We start from the raw sequence: 15,947 nt of genomic DNA, 5'->3' as shown, positions 1-15,947 counted from the left end.
CAAAATGATTTTTAAAACATTATTGTAAGATTACCATTTGTATCAGATCGTAATTAACGATGAATGTCATTTTGGACAATCAGCATTGTATGACATCAAAATCGAGGACTCAGATTGTTAGTGATACAGTAATACAATTGCAGTGCATGCAACTTTCGGGCAATAGCCTGGGGAAACCCTGAACCCGTTTGCAGCCAACCGTAGAGGACACAGAAAATAAGATTGAGGTAACTGTTGTACGTCTTTGTGTGCCCTGCGATTGGCTGGCAACCCTGCCTCGTGCTGGAAGACCGCTGAGATAGGCCCCAGCACCCCCCGCGACCCTAATGAGGAATAAGCGGTACGGAATATGGATGGATGGATGGTAAAATTCGTGATACGGTCATGAGAATTGGAAATCATCACGTGACCCTCTATGCCCATTTGCCCAAGATTTGGTAGACGCACACTAAGCTTGCAATTGTCAGTGTGGTGTTGATAAATTTAACCATGAAAAAATAAGACAATGGAAAGTACCGAAATGACGTGTGCGAGACTTTTCGTGAACGTTGAAGAAACATTTATTGGCTCAGACCGCAAAGTTTGTGAATGTTTGCTTTAAGACTGACTCGCTTCACCGCGTGCCGTGCTGCGGAGGCACTGTTTCATATGCTGGAGGGATTTTTACGTGATTTACGTCTGACGTCAGAGCGTCAGATGGCCCAATGTTTACATCCAACAGTGGTTTGTTTTTGACTGGGTTGGCGAACAACAAGACGCTGGCCATTGACGAGCTCACAAAGAGGAAGGCCCCATCAACGGTCCACTAATGTACGTATGTCCTCATCTCGTTTATCATTATTAAACGAGATCTTTTTTTGCGTCCCTATTTTTTCCACCTCCTTGCAAAGTCGACGACGCTGGATTGTTTTGACCTTCTCGTCAGAGCACAGTAGCGTTTTATTATTTGTTTTGCATGTGTTGATTAGGGGCATCCTGTATATAAATATTCCTTTCCCAATCTAGCACCCGAGTGACAGATATTTACAGTTAAAGTGGTGCATCAGTGCAGTGAATTGGAACTACCTTTAACGTCTGCATTACGACAATAATAAAGACAAGATTTTTCTATAAATGGACGCAAAATCTACTGTACCGTATCGTATATGAATTGCTTTTTTAGTCAGAACTTTGTGAGAAGCAGGTCCACTAATAGCTTCGTAACAAAATGTGCTACCAAGAGAGGAATTAGTTACAGCGCCGCTGCGTGGCCTTTCTTTAATATCCAACGATCCCCTATTATAGGGTGGCAATTTATCAACACTAAATTTTATAGACGCGTGGTAGTGTCTCAGTATCCGTGGAGCCAAAAGGTGCATTTTGCATTCCTTTTTGTTCTTTTATGGCTTTGTGGTCACCATGTGCACCATGTGGATTTTTTTTTTCCTGAGCTCTCACTGTTGTTTTTAACACCGCTCGGAAGCACAAAGGTGGCATTCATTCACACCTACCTGCCTTTGCATTATGATGCCAAAAGCAGGATTTCAACCTCAATCGCCCCCAAGCTCTATTAAAATTAAGCTTAATTTTAGGTAAGAACACACAGAAAGGAACACTGTTTGCAACCCAAACTGTGGCCCTTCAGAATGAAGGGTTATATGCTTCAAGCAAACCGGGAGAAACCTGTGAAAAATATAATTCCACCTTTTTGATACATTTTCCTCTGTATTTCCCTTTGACTGTATTTCACTTGTGATGGTGATTGTCATTTGCACGGGAACCCAAGATATGTTTTTTTTTGTAAATTTGACTTACTTCAATGCTTAGGAGTTTATGACCTAAACCACACAGTTAAACACATGGTAACAACCAAAACCAAACAAGTTACCAGTAGTTTGTCAAAGGTTAATAGTAGTTTGAGTAGAACTCGTGCTTTTGGCCAATAACATTTTTTCCATAATAGCAACCCCAAAGATAATATAATTCACACTGTAAATTGCAGTATGTATTTGTTTCCCTTTCCTTCAAGCATCATGGGTGGGGCTGTGAGCGCAGGCGAGGACAATGACGACTTGATTGACAACCTCAAGGAGGCTTACTACATCCGCTCAGACCTCGTGGAGCGGGCTTTTCGTGCCATTGACCGCGCTGACTATTACCTTGATGAATATAGGGAGAACGCCTACAAGGTGAGCAAAGTTAAAAAAGTTTTTAAAAAATGGAGCCGGTTGGAGTTTCAAGCACACTGACCTACTTCATCTCTGTTCGTATTCAGGACTTGGCTTGGCGTCATGGAAACATTCACCTATCAGCTCCGTGTATCTACTCTGAGGTGATGGAGGCTTTGGACCTCCAACCTCGTATTTCCTTCTTAAACCTCGGCAGCGGGACAGGCTATCTCAGTACCATGGTCGGCCTCATATTGGGTGGGTGAATGTGCATGATCCTATTAAATCTCATGTGGTGAAATACTCAACTCAACTGCATGTATAATTCCCTGATTCACTGTCAGACGATGTGCAAAAATGTGTCCACTCCAGTGCCAGGGTTTTTGTCGTTGTCACTTGAATTCCAGGACCCAAAGAATATTGAGATTTAGGACTACATCAACATTCAACACAGTGTTAGAAACCTTACACTCTCTTCTTTCACCAGAAAAAAAGTTAATTCCTAAATTATATGGGTCTGGGGTTATATGATGTTGAAATGAGGGTGGCTGTCCAAAATACAATGCAATACATACATATTGGCTTATATAGTGTTTTAACAACAGCTGAAACTGGAAGTGCGAACATGGAAAAAAGGGAAATGCTGCCCCCTTGTGGAAAAGAAAAAACATATTGCCAGAGGCCATGGCCAGCGTTTTATCTGCACACAAGCATGAATAAACAAAACCCGAACAAATTCGTGAATAGCGCTCTACGTCATATTTTCAATTCCCGAATACATTTGTGAATGAGTTAATGAGCAATACATAGTTCTCACAATTTTCAGAAACAGATTAATTCGAGTATAGTTTTTGCTTTTTTGAATGTTGCTGTGCCGATGACCATTTTGTGTTTGGGACCCTTTTACTGAGCGAGTTGCTTGTTCTGTAGCCACAAAGGGACATAAGTCTTCTTGTGCCGGTCCCAAGCCCGGATAAATACAGACGGTACTGTCAGGAAGGGCATCCGACGTAAAAGCTTGGCCAAAACACACAGGCGGATCAAACCTCTAAAGATGGAGGACACTGATTTGCTGTGGCGACCCCTTGAAGGGAAAAGCCAAAAGGAAAAGAAGAAGAAGATTAATTCGATTTCCATTCATTTCAATATATACACATATCTTGATTTATGAACATCATATGTTACAAACTGACTCACGAAACCAATTAAGTTTGAAATTTCAGGTTCCACAGGATTTATTCCAAGGGAGTTATTCAGTCATGCTATCTTGGTTGGCCTAGTAATTGATGATTTTTTGGATTATTAGTGGTGTCTTTTATAGGACCATTCGGAGTGAATCATGGAATTGAGTTACATGCTGATGTAATTGAGTACGCCTACCAGAAGCTTGATTCCTTCATCAAAACCAGTGACAATTTTGACAAGTGAGTATCTAAATTGTTTTGTCTCATTGTTTAGCATTCCCCTCCTGAATAGCACAGAGCTTTGGCCAAATACCCACACAAGGGATGAAGGGTCATTGATGTTACTTGGCCTCTAAACAGATTCGAATTCTGCGAGCCATCTTTTGTGGTGGGCAACTGTCTGGAAATCCCCCCGGAGAGCCGTCAGTATGACAGAGTGTACTGTGGGGCGGGAGTGCAGAAGGATCACGAGAAATACATGAAGAATCTAATTAAGGTTGGAGGCGTCCTCGTCATGCCACTGGAGGAAAAGGTGAGTCTGCCCGCAAATCACCTGCAAACGCACAGTAATGTCCCCTCTGAGAGTTTTGTAAAAGCAAGGTCAATTCCTTTGCTTTTGTTGCATGCTAAAGACATTTGGGTTTCGGTTCAAAAGGTGAATTTGAGACACGAAATCCCTAGTTGAGCTTTTATTTCAGTCATCAATTCCTGTTAAGAGCATTCTGACCATTTTGTTGTCTGTCACAGTACACCAGTATTGTATTATTGTGTGTTTCCCCCTCAAGATTTTCCAAATCAATCAGAGCTGCATTGGGCAAATCCAATGCAGCTCTGATTGATTTTTTTTATCCTCCAGATCTCTGTTTTTCTCGCCCAGACAGCTCTGTGTTTGCTTGACAGCAAAATGGCATTTACACAGAAGAAATGCAAACCCAAAACTAAGCACTAATGTTGAAGGCAGGGATGCCCAACCCATATCCCCCACAATTTCAACGTCTGCCTCCTGCATCACACCGAGTTCAGTAAATGAGGTTAGCCCCCCCAACCCCCAATCAGACTAAAAGGCAGCACCCATCACTTCAATGTCCCAAGTACCTCTGCTCATTTGAAATACTTCAAACAAAAGAAAAGGTACGCTGTCCAGAGATATTTTATCACACTTAGATGTAAATGGGCTGGAATTTATAACTTTTCTCTACTTTCTTTTCATCTGAAACCCAAATGCTTTCAGTATGCATCGCAAAGGAATTGACCTTGCCCGTTAGAATACTTTTGGAAGGCACTGTGTGTGTATATAAATGAATTCCACCGACTGTATTTTCTACAGCTGACCAAGATCACCCGTACAGGACCAAATACATGGGAGACCAAAAAGATAATTTCTGTGTCTTTTGCTCCTCTCATACTTCCAAAACACAATATAAACGGCAAACCCAAGACCGTCCCGTTGCGTAAGTTGCTTTTCATCTTTTATTGACAATGCATCAAAAACAACATGGCAGTAAACTTTTTTTAGTTGACCCAACTTGCTGTGGAAAAGTCAAGTCTATTTCTTATGTCATATTTCTGTTTTTTTTTGTGTTTCACGTGTTATCAAACCCATTTTCGTCACCAATAACAAGCCATTAACGTCAACAATAACACCAGTGCTTTATCGGCACCCAAGCATGAAAACAAAGCACATTTGGGAGTAGTGCTTTATGTTATATTATCAATTTGTGAATGCCAGTGAATGAGTTAAGTGGTATTAGCGTACACCTGTTGTAAAATATTACTTGAGTAAAATTGTTGGAAGTAAAAGTTTTTTCAAATGGCCATTCAGAATTATTCTTTTTCTTTTATTCCATTCCCTGAATTGTTATTTTATGACAGCATTTTAATGACGCAGTCGTTTTAGGTCTTACCATTGAAAGCAAATACTGTCATGATTTTATCAGATCTGAGCAGACCTAAAAAGGTCTAAAAAAAACTCATCCCAACTGTACTTACCCATGACCCTACTTCCCCTTCACTCCCATTTTGTGTTTAAATTTTCCAGCAAAATACGAGGTCCGAACACTGCAGGAGCTGGCTCGTTTCTGCATTCGCCATACGCTACAAATGAGCACAGATGGAGAAGAAAGCCAATCACGCAGCCGTGGGTCCTCGTTCAGCGTGGGGAGAGGTCTGGCTGTGGCCGGGCTGCACAAGTACGGCCCGCGCTTCAAGCGCTGCCGTGTGCATCGGCGCCGCTGCAACGCCCTCGTCCTGGCCACCCGTCAGGTGCTCGGCGCCAGTATGAGCCCCGCTCCTCTGGACGGCAACAATAACCAGGGAGGGAGAGCGGAGGATGAGGAGGCGGCGAGGCGAGAGACGAGGAGCAGTCGGAGGGTGGCTCGAGGGGCAAGGGCCTTGATGGAGGAAGAGGAGATGGTGGAGGATGAGATTGAGAAGGAGCAGGAGGAAGAGAGGGAGACGGGAGAGCTGCTTCAAGTTCAGCCTGCTGTCAACGTGTTGCGAGCGAGGATCCTGGGCCTTCCGTTGCCTGAGCCGTTGAAGAGGTTCCTCTTGTACTACAGAAACAAGTGAGCAACAAAGCCAGCAGAGACTGAATGTTCCCCTGCCGTAGAAGGCAGGACAGCATGCCGAACATCCTCAAGCCCTGCTGGATAGTGGACCAGGCGTCGTTAACTTTTAGGAAACTGAGACGTACTTTTTATTCATGGGCTTCCCAGTTTGTTCCATGCTTCTGGAATTGCTCGTTATTCATTGATCAATGAGGATTTGACAATGATAAGTATCAATGTGCATCACTTTGGATCTATTCTAGAGCATTCCTTGTACATCCCAATGTCCCATCAGCGGTGGGACATTTTCTCAAGAGGCCTGCGGACTCCATTCATGTTTGGGGGCTGGTTGGGGTGCCTTGCATAGACTGGAGTACTCAACAGTCCCATCTTGTTCGATCGTCGTGCAGTTGGATTATTTTCTCCTGAATGTGTCAATGTGTATATACCGATGGAAAGAATAAAGGGAACACTTAAACAGAACCCTCAAGTGTTCCCTTTATTTTATTTTAGTTTTTGGATTATGAGATCTTAATTTTGATCATTAATTTTGATATGATGTATCAGGAACCGTGTGTTTTTTTTTTTTTTGTAAATTGGGCTGTATTATTGACTGCTGTAATAAAGTGGGTTACAGTAAAGGAAATAATGAAGTTCTAGTGTGGGGCACAGCAATAATTAAAGTCTCACACTCAATTGTTGATGCAAAGAAGTAAAAAGCTGGCCAAAAATCTTTTCTCTATATCACACATTCCCAAGCCCGGATAAATACAGAGGGTTGTCAGGAAGGGCATCCGACGTAAAAGCTTGGCCAAAATAAACATGTGAAATCAAACCTCTGAAGATGGAGGACACTGATTCGCTGCGGCGACCCCTTGAAGGGAAAAGCCAAAAGGAAAAGAAGATAATTTTCCAAATTGACTTCATATTTCTGACATTTGTGTAAATTCTAGGCAAAAAGCAGAATATAAACATGTATTGAATGGAGCGCCGAGTACTGTACTGTATTCAAATTACCCAGACAATGTGTAGATTATTCATTTTTATAACTCATTTTTATTGCCAACATTCTCAACAAATACAAAAAAAAAAGTAATCTGGTGTTTTTATACAGTATTAGTAAAGTGACAAGTGAAGACTTGCAGAAAACTAAACCTCAAAATGATTACATCTCTTCAATTTTATACATCGACTACATTACAATGTGTTGATAGATAACCATCCCACATCTTCCTCTTCCCACCCCCATTGGAATGTCTGGAGGAATATTAAGAGGCAAATGGTAAACAGAGAACTGCATGTATCCACAATTTAATGGCTTCTGACGTGCAGAAATTAAAATGGTAATTAAATCAAGTTTAGCTCACTAGTGTTCATTGTTACTATATGCTATTAACCTTGAAAAAAAAATGTTAAAACTGTAACATGATCAACATCCATATTTTGTAACATCTCAACTTATTCACTGCCATTGCCGAATTCATTCGGGAATCGAAAAGCATGATGTGTTGCGCTACTCCCAAATTTGTTCAGGTTTGGATTTTTCCTGCGACGGCAGCATTTGCCTTTTGAACAGCCGCCCCGATTTCAAGCTCAGATAACTCCAGAGCCATATAACTTGGGAATTAACTTTTTTTCTGATGAAAGAAGAGAGGCTAATGTTTCTAGTGCTACGTTAAATATTTATGTAGTCCTAAAACCCAATATTCAGTGGGTCCTGCAATTTGAGTGAAAATGACAAAAACCCTGGCACTGCAGTGGATATTTTTGCACATCGTCTGGCATTGAATGAGTTAAAAAGACCAAATGACAGCCAAAGCAGAACACTTCAGACAGGTCAAAGGAATGTCATTGTCATCACAATATCACCTGTTGGTGTGAGACTGGAGGCAGAGAGTGAGCAAGATGGAAGAAAGAAAATGGATGTGGTTTGCTTCTAACAGTAACGAGACTGTTGATCTGCAGCTGGTTATTAATGTCTTAAAGTGGCCTTGAGGAGATCAACTCGTGAGGCATTCAGAGCGTGACAGCTTTAAGCCTCATCACAGTGCATGGGAAGGACAAACTACAATTCGCTGTCGAAAGATCCCACAAAAAGCTGCTAGAAAACAAGTCATCTGAAGCGCATCACTGCTTGCTGTGGAGCTGTCGACCGGTTAGTGTCATTTTTTTCCCATCAGATGAATGGCTGGATAAAGCAAACACCACACTTTCAACTTGCAATTCATTATTTGCATCGAGGCCACCTTCATGCAGATCTCGTTGCCTGACTGACGCCAGAGGGGCCCTTTCAGCAGGAGAAATGTCACTTATAGCACATTATGACTTTTGAAAGTTTGCTCAAGATTAAATGTACCCGACAGTAAGAAATAGTGGTTACATCTCATGGCGTGTCATTTTCTTTTCCCTACAAAGCAGCATTAATCCCGATCTTTTCTTGAGCATTGAGCAGATTCCACGATAGTGTTGCCTTGGGCAGAATAAAAAGCATTCTTCTCTCTTTTCGGAGTTGTGCTCAAGATAGTGAACGTGGTAGGGAGAGGTTGGCAGGTTGCAGCTTTCACTTGGGTACCAGCCCACGGGATTGTGGGTAAATTGGGGATGCCGGATTGTGAACACTGAATGAAGAGGTCCAATTGTTTGATTGCTTGCTCGTTCTTGGTCGACTGAATGAAAAGAAGCAAATTCAATTTGTTTCGTCTCAACGGGAACACATTGGAATGCACTGTAGTAAAAATGAGAAGTTGCGCAACTCACCCAGACTTTGGTCTCCTGAGGCTTCCACTGACACCGGCAAGAGGTGCAAAGCTCCCATTAAATCCGGAAGCATCAACCTGAAGATCCTCTTCATTCCTTAGAGCGTCCTCCAGAGCCGCTGCCACCTTTGGGGCGATAACTGGCCGTTGATAATCTTTGGTGGTCCGAGATGGCATATTCATGCCTAGCATAAGGATGTTCTCAACCTGAGGGATGCGAAAATGACCATTTTGGTTCATGTTTTCAGCAAACTGTACACATAATTTAAGAAGCTACAAAATTCAGATCAAAATTATTCAAATGTTACTGGGCAATGAATAAGGAACTACAAATATTTTCCCATTGCCTCATACACTGACATTAGCACCGCTACTTATTTGCGGGTCAAGGTGAGAAATTGGACTGCAGCTGTGTTCATAATTTAATCAAAAGAAAAGATTAAAGAATGAAGGATGACAGAAACATTGTGCGAGGTTGTCAACACACAGATGCGGCGGCCTGTCATAGAAATGAACATTTTGAAGAGAAAATTCTCACTTTAAAAAAAAACAACAAACTTACTTTGTATCTCACGTCAGGACTATCCTTCATGGCTATCCGAGCATGGTTACTAAGAGGCCGTCTGAACCCAATTGCAGACTGAGGCCTGTTCATCATCTGATGGTCACTGAATACAAAACACATATTAGGTTTGCCGTAACACTATTTCCAGGGAAAATGAAACTTCAAATTTGCTTCATGAATCAGTTGTTTTTTTTTTTTCACTGCTTTAGATGACACTACTGGCTATATTATTCAAGCGGATAACAGAACAGGCTATCCAATTGGGCACAGTATCAATTAATGAAGGATGAGCCCACTCACTCCTCGATATGTGTGATGGGCCTCATCTTCCAGTATTCATCCTCATCGTCGAAGAAAGCCCTGTTGACTATTTTGTTCTTCTCTTCTACCGGTATGAAATTTTCAATGATAAGATGCCTGAAAAACAAACAAGAAGAAAAAGACAATGAGAAGGTTGAAGTCACACGGTACGTTAAATCAAAAAGGTCAGCTGACATGACAAGTTACTAAGAAGTTAGTCAGGACATTTTATGCCTGTACACGCTCAGAATGCAGATTTGATGCTGTTGGTTTTGAGCATGTGTTCGAAAACAGGCTATCATAAGTGTGGTGGGTTCATTTCAGGTTTCCTGATAAATGTCAGATTTATCAGTAACAAAATGCAAACTGAGAACACATGGACAAAAGAAGAATACAATACAATCCATATTGATTTATGTAGTGATTTAACAACAGCTGAAGCTGTAACAAAGCGCTTAAAAAGTGTGTATTCATTTCATTTCGACTCGATAGTGTAACGTCTACACTCCATACTTGAGTTTAAGGTCTCGAGTGAGCTCATTTTGGGTCTGTTCCAGTTCCTGGCGCTCATTGATGTGCGCTTCTTGGATGTCATGGATTTCAGCCTTCACTGCCTGCAGTTTAGCAAACAACTAGAAAGAAAGCAGAGAGACAGAGAAAAGGTCAACTGCTGAACTCAAATAAAACTAATTGACTTTGGAATAACTAATTGAACTTCCAAAGAAATTAACTTAAAGCAGACTCCAGTAAAATCAATAAAAGTTGAAGATTTTTGAATGGTGGAGTCGTGACCTAACCGAGATTTAAACTTGAGTCATGAGATTTCATGTTATAATTAATTTTTTGTGTCTCTAAACATAATTGAAGTTATTTGCCAAAAAGGATCCTATTTCCTTCTCAATTGTCCAATGACAAAGACGTTCTCTCAATAGCTTTTCGGCTTAACAATATACACGATGCATCTTGGCAAATTTCTGTCTCCTAAATTCTGTAGTTGCTACCTTTTTCAGTTTCTTCGTTTTGATGTCAACTTCCTGCTGCAATGAACTGTAGGTCTCCTTCAACTCCAGAGTTTCCTCATCTCGACACTCCATTTGCTGTTGCATCTCTCGCTCTCGCCGTTTCTACAAAGACCCAAAAACACTCAAATCACAGACCAGCCGAAGCAAGTCATTTCTTACAATACTCACAGACAGTTGTTTGACAGACACAGACAGTGATCTCAATTGTGTTAAAAATCTTAAAGGACAACCGACACCATTTTTTGTTTCCTAACTGACATCAGAAAAACGTTTCATAGCATCTAATAGACCCAAAACACGCAAGCTGATATTTTCAGCCAAATGCAAAACACCAATAAAAATGAGTTAAAGTGTCCCAAAATTACTTCAAAATGACCACGGAAATTGTGAGTTTCAGAAGGTCCCGTCCCCTTGTTTGTGATGTCACGCCAGGACGTCTTCGCCTTGCTCTAGAATCAAAACAATAGCTTGAGATTCGGAGAAAATACTTTCTTGTTTCTCATCCAGTTATGAATATGATTCAAATAGTTCTGAAGAGGAAAGCATAAATGTTTGCAAGCGATTAAAGAAGTACTTGCGTATCAATTTGAGCCATCAGGACTCCAATGTAGCGTCCCAGAAAATGCAAAAGATGGCGCCCAAGCTCCGTTGGAAATGGGCTGATTTATCTGCCGGGAATTTGTGTCAACTAGAATCAAATAGTAGACCAAACAAAGTACCCGAAATGCATTGTGTGTCGCTTTCCCGGTCAGGGGCGTTCCAGACGTGACATCATATCAGGCATCGTCATCAACTCGATAACAAGAATTCCTGAATATTCAGTGCGAGTCTTAAGACGGAAAATACGGCTATATGCCGTGGAATCTTTATAAAATACGCTCAGTAGAAGTCATTTGAAGTGATTTTACAAATTATGGACACAACTTGTCCGAAGGCGTCGGTTGTCCTTTCAGCTTTGTCAGTGTTTTGATGTCAGGTATTGGATAAAAGAATGCGGTGTCCAATACAGTCGATGATGTCGCGGTGTTTTTCAGAATCTTGCCATTCTACAGTTGTTGCTTTCTGCAATTCTAATACCACTGCTGAGTTTTTTCTATCAGTTGTAGAAGTAGAAGTGGGAGAATTTAATTTCATGTTATTAATTCATATAAAAGAAGGAAAGAGATGCACAACCGTATAACGGAAGTACACCTATGGTTGAAGCTTTGAAACAAACCTTATTTGGTGGATTCAGATGAACAAATTCAACACATACCTGTTCAGCAATTTCCTGCCTTTTTAGCTCCAGCATCTTTTGCTGCTCGTTGGTATGATCCACAATGTTCTTCCCCCCAACTAAAAGTTTACTTTCCATTGCCTGGGAAAATTGAAAAGAAAATAAATATTAAATCAACTGAATTCATGATTTCATCAAATCATAGAGGACCCTTTAGAAGTGCCTTCATTCTGAACGATACGGGCCTAACGTTTGGGCACAATATTATAATTTCGTAGCACTAGCAAATGTGTCCAAACTTTGGACTGTTGACTATTTTACACCAGATAATCGTTTGAATGAGTTCACCACAGACGGACCTGCACTTACCCTGACTTTGGCTGACAACATGTCTCCTGCTTCCTGCTCTTTTTTTAAGTCTTCCATTTTCTTCTGCTTTTCCTTCAGAAGTTGAGCTTTCTCCTCAGCAACCAGGCTGTGATCCTCCATGATGGCTTTCCTCTCTTTCTCCAGTTTCCCTTGCTGCTCTCTCCAGTAATCACCTTTGTTTCCCTCAGCATCATCGTCGTCTTCGCTTTCTTCATCGTGACCATCACCACTGCTACAATCACCCCTCCTCTCTTGCTTCCTCTTGTTTTTCTTCCCTGTACGCTTCTCCAGTTGCGCCTTCAGCCTCGCAATCTCCTCCTGAAACTTCCTGAGCAAAGCATCCTTGGGGTCTTCATTGACACGGGGCTTATTCTTAATATTCTTTGCTCGGTTTGAGTAGCGTAGTGTTGTTAAAGTCTCTTCCACGTTGTAAGAGGCTGGGCCAATATTAGCGACCATGACGGTCCGCGCGTTACCTCCGAGAGAGTCCTGCAAAAGGCGGGTCAGTTTAGAATCTCTGTAAGGGATGTGGCTGCTCCGACCATCCACGAGAGCCGATATGACGTTCCCGAGAGCCGAAAGCGACAGGTTGATTTTGGTAGCTTCTTTCAGCCTCTCGCCCTGAGCCCCAGTCTTGGTCTGCCTTTCACTACCGGCGAGGTCCACCAGATTGAGTTTGCCAACACGGATGTGGTTCTCCCCATCCAATCCCAATTCGCTGCATTCTACGGTGATGACAAAGATGGCATGAGAACGGGAGCTGTGTTCGTTCATGTTGGTGGAGCCCACTGAGCGATTCTGATTGCCCACATTCATGACATTTTCGATCTCCCGCACACTTTTGGTAACAAACGATGACAGGTCTTTGACATAAACACCAGTGTCCGGTCTCTCTCTCAACTCCAAACGTCGTGACTGGTCCTTGGAGAGTAAATCTCTGATCTCCTCCTGATAAATCTCCAGATATGATGCGCGCACCAAGTACTGTTGATTCTGAGATCTTGAAATGTGGGTGAAGATGTGATCAAAAGAGTTGGGAATAACTCCTCTCCTTTCTGGGTCATTTCTTAAACCCTCCATAGTGTATGTTTTGCCTGTACCAGTTTGTCCATATGCAAATATCGTTCCATTAAATCCTTGTAGAACTGAGTCGACAAGGGGCCTAAATGTTTCATCATATAAATCTAGTTGCTTTGAATTGCAGTCATAGACTGAGTCAAATGTGAAAACTTTGGGGAGTTCGCCAGCAGAAGCTTCCCTTGGATTCCTCACACTAATTTGCCCAAATTTGACATCAACAGACACCACACACTCAAATGCGGCGGCCAGTTCTTTCTCATTCATAGGACGACAACGGACCACTACTTTCACTGACTCAGAACTCTTGGTTTTGGACATGGTGTGGACCAGAGGATTACACACTCGGCTTGAAATGCAGTTCCCACTGATTTTAAAGTTGGGAGTCAGGGAAACCCGACCAAAAGAACCAGCCACATCAGAACCTATAGGGAAAAAACAACAGGTGTTAATGACAGACCATCAAGCAGTGTGTGTTTCTTCTTCTTTTCCTTTGGGCTTTTCCCTTCAAGGGGTCGCCACAGCAAATCAGTGTGCTCCATCTTTAGAGGTTTGATCCGCATGTTTGTTTTGGCCAAGATTTTACGTTGGATGCCCTTCCTGACACAACCCTCTGTATTTATCCGGGCTTGGGACCGGCACAAGAAGAGTTATGTCCCTTTGTGGCTACAGAACAAGCAACTCACTCAGTAAAAGGCTCCCAAACACAAAATGGTCATCGGCACAGCAACATTTTGTGTTGACATATAGTCCACCTGTGCAGTTCGTCATTATAAGGGCACTATTGCAATGAAAAGAAACGTATTCATTCCTATTTCTGCAACATGTTGTCAGTAATGGCTGGGATAAATGCGAATCGGGCCAGGACACCATTTTAACAAAGCACTTGATAGTTAAGGGTGCAGCAAACCACGGGCACCTCACTACAATTGGCCCATTTAACAAGAACTTGCTAGCATCCTTAATCGGTTCAGAAAACTCGCAAGGCACGCAATTAGATCATACCCGCACGGTATCTTATTGTTACAGTTGGTCAAATTCCTCATTGTATTCGACCGATGAAAAAAGTCGAACTATAATAAATAACAACTCACAATGAGACGACAAAAATGACCGAGCACCAGCAAACACACAGGTAACCAAGGCTACAAGTCTTACGAGCTTTTGCCTCGCTGACCATGCCACGAAATAAATTGAAAAGTGAAACGCTCAGAACGTATATGATAAATACATACCCTCTTCCTAGTTACTTCCAAGTTGTTATTAAAAAATAACATACATATCGAGCTTCGTACATTAGCTAATCCGACTGAGTTAGCCACTGGCTCGTCGCCACAAGTCTGGGTTTGAGTTGCCAGATCAAATTGCTACATCCCGCATGTGAGTGACCATGGGATGAGGCTTCGGTGTTCAAAGAAACCATCCGCATTTTTAAAAACGTAAACAAATTTGCAATGCGCTTTTACCGTATTCGAAAACATGGTTAATGTTCATATTCTGTGAAAGATTAAAACAATTTTTAAATGCATTTCTTTGGACATCTGGCAACCGCGTGGTAGCGGATGACGATCAGCTGGTTTGTCTGCTGATAGCGTAAACTAAAACAAGAAACTCAATCAAAATGAAGAGTAGAATAAGTGCTCTTCTTTATTGAACATGCCAAATTCTAAAGTTTTCATTGGAAATATATTTAGAAAAGTCGGTTTAAATCACTGACACTGAATGTATACATTTACATTAGAGATCGAAAATAAATGTACATTTTGTAAATTATTGATGTAAAACACGATAAGTGAATTACAGTGTTCATATTTAAAACAGCATATACGTACATACTGCATTTCCTGATAATGACGTTTACTGATCTTGAACATGACGTACACTACACACATCCGTCAAGAGATTAAGGAAAAGCAATCGATGGAAGACCCACGGATTTACAGTTTGCAATTTTGCATCGACCCCCACTCGAGCATACCCCCGCCCCACACATAATTTAAGGCAAGGTCACTGACATTATTTGTAAATGATTGCATGGATTGAGTGATTACGAAACAGAAACTCAAATTGCACACCTTACCACCCTATTCAGTGCAAAATGATAATAGTTTGAAAAACCGAATTTGATAATTGCGTAAAATGATACAGGGGGTCACTGCTTTGATATTGATACTATTCTTCGTTGCTAATATAAAGGTAATTTAAGTACATTTGTGATTTCACAAGTGTGTGCAAAGAAATGGGTATCCCTTTGCAATCCGCCCAAGCACACTTTTTGGTAGCCGTGATTTGGCATATTCCTTTTTTAATGAGACCTTTCCTTCCGGTATTTCACCTTTTATTTTCCTAAAAATTACCTTTCAAGTATGTTTTCTGTATTATATATAGTGAGCATTTTCTTTCACCATTATGTTTACGGTCGGTGGTTTGGGATTTCAATCGGAAGTGGTTAGTAATAATCATTTTTCAATATCCATTTTGACGTCGTTCCACATCTTAACCATCGAACCATCCTGCCTGGGTCGCTATAGGAACACAAGCAAACACCAATGTAATGACGTTTCGTTCAAAAGAAAGCGAAACGTCAGAAACGCATACGGCAAGGGTTGACACGGTGCCTGGTATACGCAAATGAATGGTCAAATTGCTCCGGGATCACGTGACGGTCCGAGTCTGTTGGGGTAGTTTAATGTCGGTGTTCCATTGTTCAAACATTTATTACATTAATCAGCAATCATGACCTGCACATACAGATTTAAAACAAT

General features: G+C 41.5%; 2 protein-coding genes across 4 annotated transcripts; one reads left to right on the top strand and one right to left on the bottom strand.

Annotated features, from left to right (window-relative positions):
• The first annotated feature begins 196 nt into the window (after positions 1–196).
• Positions 197–8,477, top strand: LOC148903429 (protein-L-isoaspartate O-methyltransferase domain-containing protein 2-like). Of its 2 annotated transcripts, none has more exons than XM_089002340.1 (7): positions 197–810; positions 2,009–2,168; positions 2,255–2,405; positions 3,454–3,571; positions 3,692–3,863; positions 4,659–4,782; positions 5,370–8,477. In XM_089002340.1, exons 2-7 carry the CDS (start codon positions 2,013–2,015, stop codon positions 5,897–5,899), a joined length of 1,251 nt encoding a protein of 416 aa, XP_088858466.1. In that variant the 5' UTR covers positions 197–810; positions 2,009–2,012; the 3' UTR covers positions 5,900–8,477. The 2 variants fall into 2 exon arrangements, with proteins under 2 accessions (XP_088858466.1, XP_088858475.1); XM_089002349.1 differs by having other exon boundaries at positions 203–810; positions 3,469–3,571.
• Positions 6,911–15,072, bottom strand: LOC148903428 (kinesin-like protein KIF3B). 2 transcript variants are annotated; one of them, XM_089002265.1, is made up of 9 exons: positions 15,015–15,072; positions 12,106–13,607; positions 11,776–11,877; positions 10,500–10,622; positions 10,012–10,130; positions 9,499–9,615; positions 9,196–9,301; positions 8,635–8,840; positions 6,911–8,543 (listed from the first exon to the last, which is right to left on the bottom strand). In XM_089002265.1, exons 2-9 carry the CDS (start codon positions 13,501–13,503, stop codon positions 8,438–8,440), a joined length of 2,277 nt encoding a protein of 758 aa, XP_088858391.1. In that variant the 5' UTR covers positions 13,504–13,607; positions 15,015–15,072; the 3' UTR covers positions 6,911–8,437. The 2 variants fall into 2 exon arrangements, with proteins under 2 accessions (XP_088858391.1, XP_088858385.1); XM_089002259.1 differs by lacking the exon at positions 15,015–15,072 and adding an exon at positions 14,418–14,539.
• Positions 15,073–15,947: the final 875 nt, after the last annotated feature.

Source organism: Hippocampus bargibanti, linkage group LG01 (genome assembly GCF_051943395.1).
Source record: "Hippocampus bargibanti isolate YZ-2025 linkage group LG01, ASM5194339v1, whole genome shotgun sequence".
Taxonomy (NCBI): Eukaryota; Metazoa; Chordata; class Actinopteri; order Syngnathiformes; family Syngnathidae; genus Hippocampus; species Hippocampus bargibanti.
Note: the sequence above shows the minus strand (reverse complement) of the source record. Positions and strands in the feature narration are given on the sequence as shown.

What these genes read in the sequence shown, in the direction of transcription:
- LOC148903429 (XM_089002340.1), top strand. Translation starts at nt 2,013, where the DNA reads ATGGGTGGGGCTGTGAGCGCAGGCGAGGACAATGACGACTTGATTGAC. An exon ending in ACCAGTGACAATTTTGACAA is followed by an intron (nt 3,572 to 3,691) that starts GTGAGTATCTAA and finishes GCCTCTAAACAG; the next exon opens with ATTCGAATTCTGCGAGCCAT. An exon ending in ACCCAAGACCGTCCCGTTGC is followed by an intron (nt 4,783 to 5,369) that starts GTAAGTTGCTTT and finishes TAAATTTTCCAG; the next exon opens with CAAAATACGAGGTCCGAACA.
- LOC148903428 (XM_089002265.1), bottom strand. Translation starts at nt 13,503, where the DNA reads ATGTCCAAAACCAAGAGTTCTGAGTCAGTGAAAGTAGTGGTCCGTTGT. An exon ending in CCCATCACACATATCGAGGA is followed by an intron (nt 9,302 to 9,498) that starts GTGAGTGGGCTC and finishes TTTTGTATTCAG; the next exon opens with TGACCATCAGATGATGAACA. An exon ending in GTCCTGACGTGAGATACAAA is followed by an intron (nt 8,841 to 9,195) that starts GTAAGTTTGTTG and finishes CGCATCCCTCAG; the next exon opens with GTTGAGAACATCCTTATGCT.